This window comes from Nakaseomyces bracarensis (assembly GCF_045282275.1).
Source record: "Nakaseomyces bracarensis strain CBM3 chromosome Unknown Scaff1_0, whole genome shotgun sequence".
NCBI lineage: Eukaryota > Fungi > Ascomycota > Saccharomycetes > Saccharomycetales > Saccharomycetaceae > Nakaseomyces > Nakaseomyces bracarensis.
Genome location: NW_027263960.1, coordinates 52,183 through 66,598, shown reverse-complemented (window position 1 = coordinate 66,598; position 14,416 = coordinate 52,183). Strand labels below are relative to the sequence as shown.

The 14,416-nt window shown below is 35.1% G+C and overlaps 3 protein-coding genes across 3 annotated transcripts; 2 read left to right on the top strand and 1 right to left on the bottom strand.

Moving 5' to 3' along the window:
• Window positions 1–203: 203 nt before the first annotated feature.
• GBP2 (single-stranded telomeric DNA-binding/mRNA-binding protein) lies at window positions 204–1,460 on the top strand (the record flags this gene model as incomplete). The annotated part of the gene is made up of 1 exon (XM_071050183.1): window positions 204–1,460. One exon carries the CDS (start codon window positions 204–206, stop codon window positions 1,458–1,460), a length of 1,257 nt encoding a protein of 418 aa, XP_070908775.1.
• A 1,894-nt stretch (window positions 1,461–3,354) lies between these two features.
• On the bottom strand, window positions 3,355–8,010 carry BUD3 (Bud3p; the record flags this gene model as incomplete). The annotated part of the gene is made up of 1 exon (XM_071050182.1): window positions 3,355–8,010. The coding sequence occupies one exon, from the start codon at window positions 8,008–8,010 to the stop codon at window positions 3,355–3,357; it is 4,656 nt and encodes a 1,551-aa protein (XP_070908774.1).
• Window positions 8,011–8,995: 985 nt separating this feature from the next.
• Window positions 8,996–10,087, top strand: DCC1 (Dcc1p; the record flags this gene model as incomplete). The annotated part of the gene is made up of 1 exon (XM_071050181.1): window positions 8,996–10,087. The coding sequence occupies one exon, from the start codon at window positions 8,996–8,998 to the stop codon at window positions 10,085–10,087; it is 1,092 nt and encodes a 363-aa protein (XP_070908773.1).
• Window positions 10,088–14,416: the final 4,329 nt, after the last annotated feature.

Here is a 14,416-nt window from a genome sequence, read left to right as displayed (position 1 = left end):
CATTTAGATATTATAATATCAATTCATCTAATTGCTGTGAACAGAGCACCCAAAAAAAGGAGTTAAAAGTACTGTGTTTTGAAGTTATTTCTAATAAAAAGACACGAAGAATAGCGAAAACACTATCGTATTAACTTAGCTTGGTTATTCATAGTGATACATCTAGGCCAATCTCAAAATATATATTGCATTATAAAAAGGCTATGGCTGATTTCCATGAGTACAGGAGTAGATCCAGATCTCCTAACAGACGGAGAATGAGTGATGGTGACGACCATATGAGGGGCGGATATGGTGAATATAGAGGTAGTGGGAGAAGATTTGATGATTTCCGTCCTTCTTCACGTAGTGGGTACGGTGGTAGAAGAGGAGCTGGTGGTTTTAGAGGCGGGTTTGATAGCTACAGGGGCGGATTTCCTCCACGCGGTGGTAGAAGTTTCCGCGGCGATAGGCCAAGAAGAAGCAGAGGTAGAGGTGGTCCATTAGTTGGAAGAATAATGGATCCTCATCTTGAGGATAAGCTGTCGAGAAACTACGAAAACAGTATCTTTATCGGCAACTTATCCTTTGACAGTACTCCTGAAGATTTACACGACTTCTTTAGCTCAGCTGGTGAGGTGGTAAGAGCTGACGTTATTACTAGCAGAGGCCGCCACAGAGGTATGGGTACCGTTGAATTCGCCACTCATGATGCTGTCGAAAATGCAATCCAAGATTTAAATGGTGTTGAATTTATGGGCAGGGCCTTATTTGTTAGACAAGAAAATCCCCCTCCAGAGATGATGGAGCCTCCTATGAGAATGCCACCAGCTCACCGTGCCCCAAGAGAGAGATTCAGCGAATATCCTCCACCTGCTAGAGCTCCTTTATTCGAAGTCTTCATCATTAACTTACCATATGCTATGACTTGGCAATCGCTAAAGGACCTATTCAGAGAAGCTGGTGATGTCATTAGGGCAGACATCGAATTAGACCGTAATGGATATTCGAGAGGTTTTGGTTCTGTCTACTACGAGACAGAAGATGAAATGTTTAACGCTATTGAAAGATTCAATGGGTTCGAAGTTGATGGTAGAGTGTTACAAGTAAGAGAAGGTAAAAATTCACCTGGGTTCCAAGAACATTTCTCTGGCCCACCACCTATGGAACCTGAGATGTTGGGCGAGATTCAAGGCAGTTCGAGCTTTACAGATAATGTAGTTGGTGGAGGTGAAAGAAACCCTGTTGTGTATTGTAGCAACCTACCGTTGTCTACAGCTACTGGAGATCTTTACGACTTGTTTGAGACGATCGGTAGAGTTAGACATGCTGAGTTGAAGTACGATGAGACCGGAGCTCCAACAGGTATAGCAGTTATCGAATATGAAAATGAAGAAGATGCTGATTTCTGTATCCAAAGGTTAAATAACTACAACTACGGTGGTTGTGCCCTCGATATTTCTTTCGCAAAATTCATTTAAAATAAAAGCAAACAACAACAAAACATCAGCTTGTCTGTTTTTATTTTCTTTATGAAACCATATGAATTACAGGATGGATTTAACTTTTATGAGATGAGAATGCCCCTTTAGATAAGGAGCTAATAATTAAAAAAGCACTCACAATAATGAATCAAAAGTTACTTCTGATTTGGTATCCTTTATTATCAGGAAAATGACCGATATTCTATTATTTCACCAGTTGCTTTCCCTACTTTCTATAAAACCTGTCAGCTGTTCCGCACATTCCATTTCACGCTTTAAATAGTACAGCTTTACCTTTTTTATTCAATAGCATTTCATATAAGGAAGGGAGGTGAGAAATTATAAATGATATTTGCCTTTTAAGAGGTCAAGTATCTCCCATATTTGTATTATACAGCAATTTTTTTTTTTAGTGTTTTTTTTATGATTCTATTAGTATCTTTATTAGTATCTACTATTATTTGTTTATTTTATATATATGAATTTCATGTCTCTCAATGCTTAATAGCTTATCTAGTCTTTTTCGATATATACGGGAACCGTTAAAATCAAATAGAATTAGTGTCCTCTCATCATTAGCAGTGCAACGAACCCAATTGATAAATGAATGGTGTGCTGCAGTAAAAACACAAGCTGTCAAAGACAAGGTGAACTACAGACTTGCTTGATCGTCGAAGCAGTGATGGTACTCTAAACCACTATTCAAACTTCCACGTCATCGCAAGATATCAATACGCTGGTTGCTATAGGTGATGGGAGCGTGATTAGTGGAAAAAAAGAGAGAGACTAAGAGAGAGGGCACAGTGAAGAGCGAAAGTAGATGCGTGGCTCTAAGGGCAGGGTTAAACAATACCGATTAGAAAGGCACATAACATAAAAAGCTATATAATCTATAAATATCTGCCCGTATCTTGACTTGACTCTTTAGGCCTCTAGTCATAGAACAAATATTGGCCATATAGTGTTATTTTTGAAACGATGCTAGACATATATTTCCATATAAAGATATTCTGGCTAGTATTACTAGTGACAGCTATTGCGATGGCTTATAGACACAGACACAAAATTTGTATGTTAAAACTTTCGAGTCTCTTAAGAGAGCTATAAATATTGATTTCCCGTAACCCAAACTAGACTACTAACAACAATTATTTGTCATTTATTGCTTCATTAGTATTAACCTCATCGCAATATTCGGATATTGCTTACTCATACTTGAGAATTGGGACATAATTGGAGGAGACTTTTATTGTGGATGACAACTCTTAATCTTTAGCCTACAAAATCAGAGAATCATATACTTTACTAGTTAATAGATTTGGAGGAAGTATAAGTTTAAATAATTCTTTTACTGATGATTTAGAAAGTGGCTTGGCTTCTAGGCATTTTGATATTATATCGGGGAACAAAGACGATGACAGAAGTGGGTTAGATGCAACTGCCAAAGATGAGATCAAGAAAATAATGGATGAGCAACATATAAAGTTTGACAAGGCCAGACTGATTTACACCGAAAGGAAATTTGGCCAAAACGGAATAGCACCTGACGGGACACCCATTGACCCTAAAGCAGTTACATTTGGATGATGAAGACAAGTGACGCTAAAATGTACGTTACCATAACTTCGATAGCTCTTGTCAAGTAACGTTATTTTATTGTCATTTCCATTGTCTTATAAATATTCTGCAGATCCCTAAAGCTAAAACGGAGTTGAACGCATTAAATAAAACAGAACTTGATCACCTCTCTGATAATCTACAAATTGAATACTCTACGTCGACATACAACGCTACAATATAAAACATTATATCACTTTCTTAGTTTATTGACCAACTCACTAGAAATTTTAGAAACTATTGTTCTTTATATTAAATATTTATGTGCTATTACTTAAACGAACTTCAAATTATTGCTGTCATCTTGTGTGGTTAGATATTCTGACAGGTATCCAAATGATGAATCTTCTCTAGCCATGTTAATTTTACTACTTGAGCTTTTATTTATCTTGGATGGTTTTCTGTTATAACTGTTGGTTGCTCTTGAATTAGAATTTCCTAAATCAGTGAAAACCATTTTTGATGGAGATACCCAAATTGGATCCTCTTCAATACTGCCAAGGGCATTCTTTGCTTGCGAGGTTTGTATATTACTATTATTTTTTGGAAGGTGGTAGATTTGAGGCCCTTGACCTTGTCTTCTTGCGGGTCTTCTCAATTGAGTGTTCAGACTATTTGGAATGCCACTCTGACCACTTAGATTGGCTATATTTCTTTCTTCTGCTGTAGTGGTAGTGTCATCAAAGCCTAATGTGAATGAACTAAAATCTAACGCTTCTAGAAGATCAGAGCTATTTATACCGCTAGCTTTACTTAGATTAACGTCATCATCCACAGAACTTTCAGTATTTCCAGATACATTTCTTTTTCCCAAAACACTGGTATCTGTAAAGATACTTGAATCGCTGTTATCTGCTTTAGTATCCTTTGTAAATGTTGAATGTAAATCGGTTTGTGAATCCTTTATTTCTAGTAATCTTCCTTGTGGGATGAGTACATCATGTTTGGTAGAAATTTTGGATAGATCTTCAGTAACGGATATATTAGGAAGTGGTTTATTACCATTTTCATCTTTACCTAACTGAACTATCCTTGAAGGTGATGTTTTAACCACTCTAAAATTTGGTTTGTTTATTTCTGGTTTAGCATCACTGAAGATATTTTTGAAGTCATTAACAACGTCTTTATTTGTTGACACAGTAGACTCATCTGAACTCTTCACTTGAACAAACTGTGCCTTAAATGGAGATTTTAGAGCAGTCAGAGTACCTGTTTCTTGACCGTCGTCAAAATCGGTTTTATCAATCTTGTCCCTTACAAATCTCATAGTCGGATCATTATCTACCAAATCACTAATACTCTCTTCTTTAATCATTTCTGGTTTGATATCAGCTTTTTGCGTTAGTGTACTAAAAATGTGGGTATTTTCATCTGCGTTAATAGCTTTCGTAGTCGACAATGATACTAAGCTAGGCAGGCGTTTCCAGTTATAGTTAGCATCAGTATCATCTAAAACCAATCTCATACCTTTATAAAGCTCAATAAAAGAAGCTGATCTATCAAAATTAATACCTTTTGGCTTTTGCTGTGAGAATTTAGGAAATATTGGAGCCTTATTAATTTTTGGAGGTTTCATTTCAAGGTTGGTACCAGAATCTTCATGTAATTCGGTTTTAGTAACAACTTCATCATTAATAGAGTTTATAACAATGGGTGTGATTGGATTTTTATTTAAGTCATTACCATTCTTTGATGTGTTTGACTCATTAACCTTTTCTATAATATTATCTGTACTTAAGTGATTTTCTGGAGATTGGATAACCTCGATATTATCAGTGTTATCTTTCGGTCCAAAGGATCCAAATAAATCTCTATCATAGAGAGAAAGTACGTTCTTAGGTGGAACTGGGGGTGCTGGTAAAGAAAAACCGGAATCAGTTTTAGGTTTTGCTGCTCTAGAAATTTCTCTTATAAAATCTTTTTGAATTTCTTCTTCTCTTTTATTATCAGCTATTTGACCAGATGGTTGATGTGAGGATTGTTTATGTTCTTTATTAATGTTTTCAATATTCTGCACTGTATCATTCGATTTTTGAAAGTCATTATTATGGATAACAGAGGTGACTCTATTTTCACTTTGACTAGTTTTTCCTGCTACAGTATGTTCAGTACTGTCTACAATTATTTTCTTCATGGGAGATTCCTTTGTTCTGGTTGCTTCCTTATGGTCTAATTGTTTTTTGCGTGGTGAGGACTTTGGAGTTTTAGAAACTCTGCTTTCAGTGAAATGCTTTTTAGAAGGAGAATTGAAATGAGAATCAGCAGCTACAGTTTCCTTCTTTCGGATCTGTACTGATTTTTTCACCTCAGGTAATTGAGTTTTAACAACATTTTTCTTAGAACTATTATTTTTTGATGATTGAGTTTTGAAAATTGATTTAAAAAGCTTACCTAATCCTCTTTTCTTAGGTGATTCTACCGCCGTTTGTCTACCAATATTGTTCTTATTATTACTATTATTATTATTATTATGATGATGATGATGATTTTGAGCAATTTTTGTTGGTGAACCTCTGGTTTGAGCTGAAGTATTAACAGAGTGTTTTTCTACTTTTTTGATCTTTGTCTTTTTGACAGGTGAACCTGTTAAGCTGCCAGAATTTTCATCCTCTTCTTGAGATAGATCCTTCAGATCACTAGCATAGCTACGGAAGGTTGTAATAGTACCGTAAGATTTTTTCTTTTCATGATTAGTTTCATAATTATCAGTATTTGAGCTTGTTACCATGTTTTTGTCCACGGCTTGTATCTTCATGTAACTAATTGAAGGTTTGACCAATTCTCTTAAAAGTTCTAAGTTGACTTGACAAATAGATCTATACATCGGAGATTTAGCCGAAGAGTAGCAATTTGGTATCATATCCTTAAGTTGTTCTATTAGTGTGGATATGAGATTTTCAGGCCGAACCTTTATTTCATGGGCACTACCGTCATAGAGGATTCTATTAATGACAACCCTATCCAATCTCTCCTCATTGCTGAATCTAACAAACAGACCAGAATATAACGAATATTCTAATACTTTCGAGTGTGACGGTTCCATGTTCAGAAACACGGCAACCTTTGATTTAACCTTCTCAGTCTCATAGGATGTATACTCATGTGCTGTCGAATAAACAGTAATGTTATCTATTCCTGCTTTGAATAAATGGAAGGCTGTATCTTTTTCTAAGATCTTTGCTTTAGTTAACAAGTCAGCAACCTGAACTTCTGTTACTGATTTTGTTGCTAATCTGCAAGTAAAACTGAAAGCTTCTGTCTCTTTCATAGAATCAAATCTCAGTAGATTCCCATCCACAATTGTCACAAACATGTTATCAATGTATGAGAACTTATCCACTTTCATTTTCGGTATTTTAGATGTTAGTGGAACTTCATTAATAAGTGAATTGGTTAAGATATCAGAAAGCATAGGCTTGTTCGGGTTACTGTAATATTTCTCAGAATTCTGGATGTCTAGAAATACAACATAATCACTAAATATCACCAACAACTTCCTTTTCTTCTCATCATTTGAATCTATAACATCATAAACACCAACTACTCTTCTTTTTAACCATTTATATTGAAGTTCTATGGGCCAGCCCTTGGCTAATTCCGTTAATATTTTTCCTGAAGGGGTGAAGACCCTTGTAGTGTAAGAATGCAAGGGTTTTTCAAGTTTTCCAAATGAAACTATCACATCAATTATATTATTATAGTATTTTGTCGCTTCTGCTGTCCTATCTCCCCAATCTTCCTTTGATTCCCATAATCTATCAATTATGAGTTTGATTTTCAACAACTTCTCTTGTGGTCCTTTTATTAATGCATCTAGTTTCATTTCTGAGAATTCTTTCCTAGGTATTGAGCTTTTGAAATTATTTAGGAATAATTTTATATCCTTAGAGAAGTTCTTCGTAGCAGCTTCATGTCTGGTATATGCCTTATAAAAATAAGGAATTGTAATATTACAAGCCTTTAGTACTTCAATGGCACCATATGGAGTTGCAGCCTTTAAAGAGTCCAAAAAAATACAGTTAATCCTAGTAACTTCATCGATAGTGGGCGGGAATAGTCGATTGAGTTTTAGGGTAGATAGACCTTCTATCTCTTCGTTCAGAACATCGACTCTTAGCACAATTAAGAAATTTTGCAGAAAGTCAACAAGATCATAAGTAAACCTTGTTTGCAGTTGTAATAGTTCATTACAAACAGATTTTAAAAGTTCTGAGTCACTATTCATCGCCTCTGTTTCATACTCTGGGGGTTTGTAGGCGTATTCAGTTTGTTCAGGAGAGTACTCATTGACTGGATTAAATAATTGTTCCAACTGCTCTCCCAGATAAAATACTAATTGATTGTTCAAATCTATCACACCTTCATTGTTTTCATACACAACATCAACCATAGTAGAGGTAACCCTTCGAGAGGAATTAGGAAGGATACCAAAGGTTTTCAACTTCTTTGCAAATACTTCTGGATCAACATTAGAAACCAAAGTTGCACTACTGGCCAGTTCGCCGGCATGAGTCTGATCATAATCAAATGGCATATCAGACTCAGAATCGACAGCCTCATTAAATAATGGATATTTTTTCAGAAGTACAACAGCGAGCCCTCTTCTAGCATTCGAGTCTCTATATTTTGGCTCAAGGTTTTCGATTGCTGTATAGTAACGGGATGATTTCGTAATATTTAAGTTCCGGAACGTCGATATACCAAATTTATCGAACATTATTGCATGCATCGCAGTTTTATCATCTGTACCAATAGCAACAATAAACTCCCCCCACATAATCTCATCCTTTCCTTTAAAAATTGAAAGATTATCTGCTATCTCCTTTAGCGAGAAGTCAATTTCTTCTCCATTGTAGACTAAATTATTATGAAGTTCGATTATAGGACTATCCTCCTTATTAGAGTAGTTGGATGAAATTTCTGAATCCATACCTGTAATTTTCTATGTCCTTTGAGTATTGTTCTCCTTTTTTCCCTTTGTTTTTTAACTATCTGTTATTATTCCTGTTCTCTTTCGAACAGTTAGTATATAATTGATTTAGAGTCAGAATACAATAACTTTACCCTTTGGAAAATTTAAACTTAGGAAAAAAAACTCTTGTAGTTAAATATAAACTGACAGTTTTTAGCGAATATCTAGAAAGTTGTTTATCACTAATTATTTTGTTGGTTTCGTGAGTTTCAGATTGGAAACTAGTTCGAAATACTCTCGAGAGATCAAATGGGGCTAAAATATATTAAGGGCTGTTGTGATTTATTCCAAACAAAGTGTAAAATTTGTAAATATAACACCCTTCCCTCACTTACAAAAACTCAACCTTGAGATATACGTGGTATATTGGAACAATATTTGTTTATATTCCTTTTTAGAGCTAATTAATTAGTTTGTTTACTAGTTGTTTGTTTGGTTTTTTTTCTTCTTTTCCTATAATTGACATGTTTGTTTACATGATTTCCTTATTAGGAAAGTTCTTTAAAAAAATTTAGTTAAAAGAATTTTGGCTCGCAAGGGCGACATGGCAGGCAGAGCACCAAATGACTAGAACTAACGCCAAACATCACAGCAAGAGTGCTCCCAAGACTTGAGTACCGGCATCTTGCATTAGAGTCGTGTGGTTTCCATGCGTTTCCAGGTGTTAATCCTACATTATTCGGACTCAGACCCTGATCACCAGTGAACTCTGTGTTGTGCCTTACAATTTACCTTTTGTAATCAGTTGTATTCCCTCCACTGGTTATTCTCTTTTTTCTTTTATTCTCATATTTCAAAACCTTTAATATTAGCCGTTTGGTATTTTGTTTTAGTATCATTACTGGGTGCTAGTCGAATATTCATCTTATCTTGTTATTCCATTGAACAGAGAACAAAAAAATAATTTCCTTCACTGGTTACTCCTCTTTTTAGTTAAATAGTGATGAAGTTATATTCGAGAACACAGCATGATCCCAGCTATAAGTTGTTACAATTAAATGATGACATATTGAAGGCCATACGAAATGGAGAAAAACTGGAATTTAAATCAATGGATCCATCAAGTTCTGATGTGGTCATATGCGGCACAGACACCACTTGGGTTCTAAAACAAAAAAACCATAGTAATTGTGCTTTAGTGATGCAGAAGATCATCTCTAATGAGGGCAACGAGAAAGACTTTGCCAGCTTAAATGACACTTCATATGAGTATGAGCTCACCAAAACACCCGGAGAATTGAACTATAATCTCATTCCAATCTACGATGGCAGCTCACTCTCAGGTCAAACTACTTTCAACGATCTTTTGTCCAATTCGCTATGCTCAATTGGCGAGGCCTTAAAAGAATGGCACGATATTGGAGGTTGTATTTTCGATAATGGATATATATGTAAACTTTCAGATAAGTTTATTACGAAAGTTTTAGATCTAATGCTAACAAGCATTATGGCTGAACAGCTAAATTTCCAGTCTTTAAATGTTAAAGAAGTCTATTATGCAGTACAAAAGGATTCGGATAACATTCCGGGGGATCCTTATTCTATACCAGTGTTGACTACAGTTCTAAATAAGTTTTCTAAAACTTATAATGAGGAATCACAAACATGGGAACTGGATATGGGAAAAGTCACGAAGTGGTACGGTTTAGTGACGTTGAGAAAATTCACTAATAAGAAAGCTACTATAGAGGAAACCTACTACCCTTTAAATCATGAAGAATTCTTAATAAAATGGAAATCTCAAATGCCTCCATACTTCCCGAATACTAATCTTGAAATTTCAGAACTAAGAGGTAACTATTTCATAGACTTCCATACTGGTGAGATCACTTACGTGGATAAAGCTACTTTACCTGGTGACATTAAATCAAGATTGGTATATTTATTCTCTTTACAAAGCCAATGGGAATTAGAGGAGATCGGTCCGTTAATCGAAGATCTTAATGTGAAGAAGGCCAAGTTCGAATCATTTCTTTTGAAATATGCAAGAGTGAAACGTCTCACACCTAAACGTAAAGTCGTCACACCTAGATGATTTATATATTATTCATCTATTTCTCTTGCGGAGCATCGAATTATGTTGACCTTAGTCTGCTACGGATTTCACTTTTTATAGGATATGTTATAGAAGAAATAAACTCTGCGCCATCATCGATTGTCATTGCCAAAATAGGTAAATAAATATGACTGCAGTTACATTCCTAAAATATCTCTTTACACTATCATCTATGCTTGTTCAAAGAGCCATACTTGACGTTGTACAAATATAAAGAAGGTGTAGACAATACATATACCAAATTCAGTTTCTTTTTTCTTGTTTTGGGACTTTTTATAGAACGAATCTTTTTTATACTAATAATTTGCTGATGTGGAACGATTCTGATTAGATATATAACGGTCATTGAATATATATATACATATATATATGCGAGTTTTATTGTCTCATTATACAATTGTTATGATTTATGGAAGAAGAATATATATTTCCATCCATTCCATTCATGTTATTTCTGTCCTATCCTTTATTCCTTATCTATTTAGATATCTGAGTTTTCTAGAATAGTACAATCGATTATATGTTCATGATAGTTTCCTTACCAAACCAAAGTTTTTGCAGTCTTACGAAAAGAACTACTTGAATGGAAAAAGAAAAGAAGACTCAAATGGACCTGATCGCTTTTACGTAAATCACTATTGTTCATACAGGTGTTTCTAAGAGTTCTACATTTCCCGAGGAAGCTCTAGACCTCTTTTCTTTTTTCTATTTTTTAATTACTTTTCGGTGCGATAAGCAGGGAGACGTGGTCTGTGCTATTAATCCTGCATTGAATGGGAAACTCAAGTAAGAATTAGATAATCAGTGCCTTTTACAAGCATGAAGTATCATCACATGTTGTCGAATAGTACATTCCATTATTTCCATTTATGGGTGGGAGGTGAACAATACGGCTGTTATGTATAGAGAGCCTATGTCTGTAATTGAATATATAAATTTTGTTTGAAACTGGTGAAGTATCTATTGTATTGAACTAAAATTAAGTACTAATTCTCTAGCTTTTGAGGGGTGTATATATTTGCCATTTTTAATTCTTACATAGCCATTCCTTTAACAATGAAACTGTTTTGCATTCTAGAATTCATTAAATGTTATATTAATTTACACATGTACGAAATAGAGCTAATTGATTAAATTAGTCTAAACCTCCTGTCCTTTATTTCTCATCTACTTGCTTAAAACAGCTATCTGTATTTTGTTGAGCTTTCATATAGATTATAATTCTGGCTGATTTATAAGTTGTTTTTTTTTATAGTATCTCATATAGTACATAGAAGTTGAGAAAACTAAATAATAGAAATAATATAGAAGGCTGTACTATGGAAATATCGATTTAGCAAATGAACCGGAATTTTGTTGTTGTTGTTTTACGTAGCAAGGGTTTGTATTTTGTATTTGCATTTTGTTGTTTGGTTTATTATTCAAAGATAATAGTACAACATTTATTTGAGTTGTGTTATTGGACAATAGCTGTTATTCCATTGGAATTGGCAATCTGATGAATTTTTAGTAACTGGTTTTCTTGAATTACTTTCCCCCCCTTTCTTTCTTTTTATCAATATTCAAGTATAATGTTAATATACTCAATTAAAGTTGAGCTACAATCTGCCCTCTAGCAATTTTATTGCGGGCCTTATTTAGAATAATACTAAAGAAGAAAGGCAACCAAAAAAAGGCTTCATTATATCTCAAAGAAAAATCACCCTCATTCCATTATCAAGTTAATTAACTAAAGTAGGAAAACGCAATGCTAGTTCCTGTAAAAAAAAATCACTCTAATCTAAAATGAGCAAATATGTTAAGATAGTTAAATTATTGATTACATTTTAGGTGAACGTGAAAAAAGTTGGCTAGAACCATTGAAATGTCTTAACAAGTAGTACTACAATGGTAAAGAATAATTACTAAGATATGCTGTAAATTGTGGAAGAGAAACGCAAATATTCAAAAAAAAAAAAAATTTTTTTGTTGACCTGGACCCTGAACCATAACAAGCCTTGCCCATTGTCTGGAATCTGGAAAACAATAAAAGGTGATGGAAGGACAAATTAAAATCAATCTTATTTCAAATAGTATCAATAGTATTGCATACAGGTCACTCCATTTGGGAAGAGTATCCAAATTATATGATATTTACGGAAGTATATTCAGAAAAGCCAAAATAAAAATAAAATGTTGAAAAAGAAGCCTAAGAATGTACAGTTATTTTTATTTTTATCTTTATCTTTTGAAAATAATATTTTATTTATGTTTTATTTTTAGCTTTTAGAGAAGTTGAAGTAAGCCTTCTTCCATGCCTGCAAGTTTTTGAAAAGGGGAGGGGGAGGCAAGAGAGTAGAACTATTGGTGAACCGAATATCGCAAATGCCTTTGTAGTATTTCAATTTTAAGAGTTGAGTTTAGAGTTTGACTCTAAATCAATCCAATAAAAAAATAATATTTTATCATTTTCTTCATTAAACATCGTATAGTACTTAAGGCTGTGCTATCAGCCTACAATGCAAGAATAGCACTAACGACGACCGGATCTAATACCTTCCCGTAACCCTATACCCTGTCTCCTCAACGACAGGTAAGTGGGAACTAAAAGGGGGGAAGAAGACAGGGCAACCTGAATCGTCAGAAACCGCTGTAGCATAAAAAACACGCCTGTAGAATTTATACTATCTTACTACTCTTTCCGGAAAGCGGATAGGTCCTCAGTATTTTGAAACATGTTCTTGTACAGTATTCTCTCTGCAAATGCACTGATCCGTCGGAAGTATGGGTTTTTTTACCATGAAAATGAGAGTTGGCTACGGAAAATACGCAGCCCCTCCTTCATGACCTATCCCTACTGTCCTTTCCCATCTCTTTTCTTTTTTGTTGCTCCTCTTTTTTTTTCGATATCGTCAGCATATATGAAACTCGTCTTAGAGAGTCCCGCAGTATTCCCACAGATACAGGTAGTAGAGAAAACAAGCGTGATTGACGTGGTTGTTTGTTGCTTGTTGTTGTTTTTTTGCAAATCCCGAAATCAATCATCTCTTCTCTTTCTACCCTTACCTTCGGATATTCCCCCTGTTCCCTCCAGTGTGTGGTTTCCGTAGATTCAACGTAGCACCGCACAGAGCTGCGTCTCCGTCCCCCAGCCGGCGGGTTCCGCAGTGATGACTACGAAAGATGCTAATGCAGAGAAGCCGATCCTTCTCTTGTTCTGTTCTGCAGGTAGTTCTCCCAGAGGTCCCACCCAAAAACGCCGCCCTGCGTTCATTCCCACGTAGTTTTCTGTGGCTAAAACAGAGGGAAAGCCGAGGCACTTTCTAATAGCTGTGCTGCACCGTATTCTAAGGAGGTGGAAAGTACTGTTTCTCAGCCAACAACAGAAGAAAAATAAGCATGAGACGATGGGCTGATGAACCCGAAAAGGAGAGAAAATTGCCGCAGCTACCGTCTGTGTCTATTGTTATGGGAGATTTTCCAAGAATACAATACAAACGAACGGTTGATCGATTGAGCTGAAAGTCGAAAAAGTAGCTGAAAGGCCAGCCACTTTAAGACAAGTCAAGCGAGGCGTCCCCCTTGGCCTTACGGTAGTGCAAATCCCTTTTGCACTGGATATACATTATCAAATAAGGACATTTGTCCAAGTTCTTTTATTTGTAGGTGTGAAAGAGAGAAAAAAAATATGTACCGAATATTTCCATTCATGGGTATATGGCGTGGTTTCTTCTTCTCTAGATCGCTCTACAACTACATTTTCAATAACAGTAGAAGATATCAAATCAGAAAGATGGGGAGGCTCCACTTCCACTGGTTTGAAATAGAACTGCATTCTTTTTCTTTCTTTGTTTCACACTCTGTTATTTAAAATAAAATTATGACATAACAAGGCCAATTACATAACTTTTAAGAGAACTGAGTAGTTCTTTTTTCCACTTCTTCTCTTAGATCAGAATAAAGCAGGGATGGAAGAAAAAAAAAACATTAAATAGAACAGTGTAGAGCAACCAACAAGCACATTAAAAAAATGGTTTGACGGGAGGATCCCCTTAGGAAATGTTCAGTTTAGTATTCATTCTCATGCTTCTCATATTCGTCATCCTCCCTTCACAAAAGGTTTCCAGGGTCTTATTAGTGGAACTAAGTTCAAAAGAGCCAAAAAAAAATTGAAATAAATAAATATAACTAAAAGAAACAGCAACTACTCAATGATAGTTCTTTTTTTTTTTACTATTTTTTTTCTTTGATTCCGATCGGAAAAGACCCTATCTTCATGTTCAACATCCTTTGTACAAAGATCAGAAAAAATAAAGTAAAATATTAGTA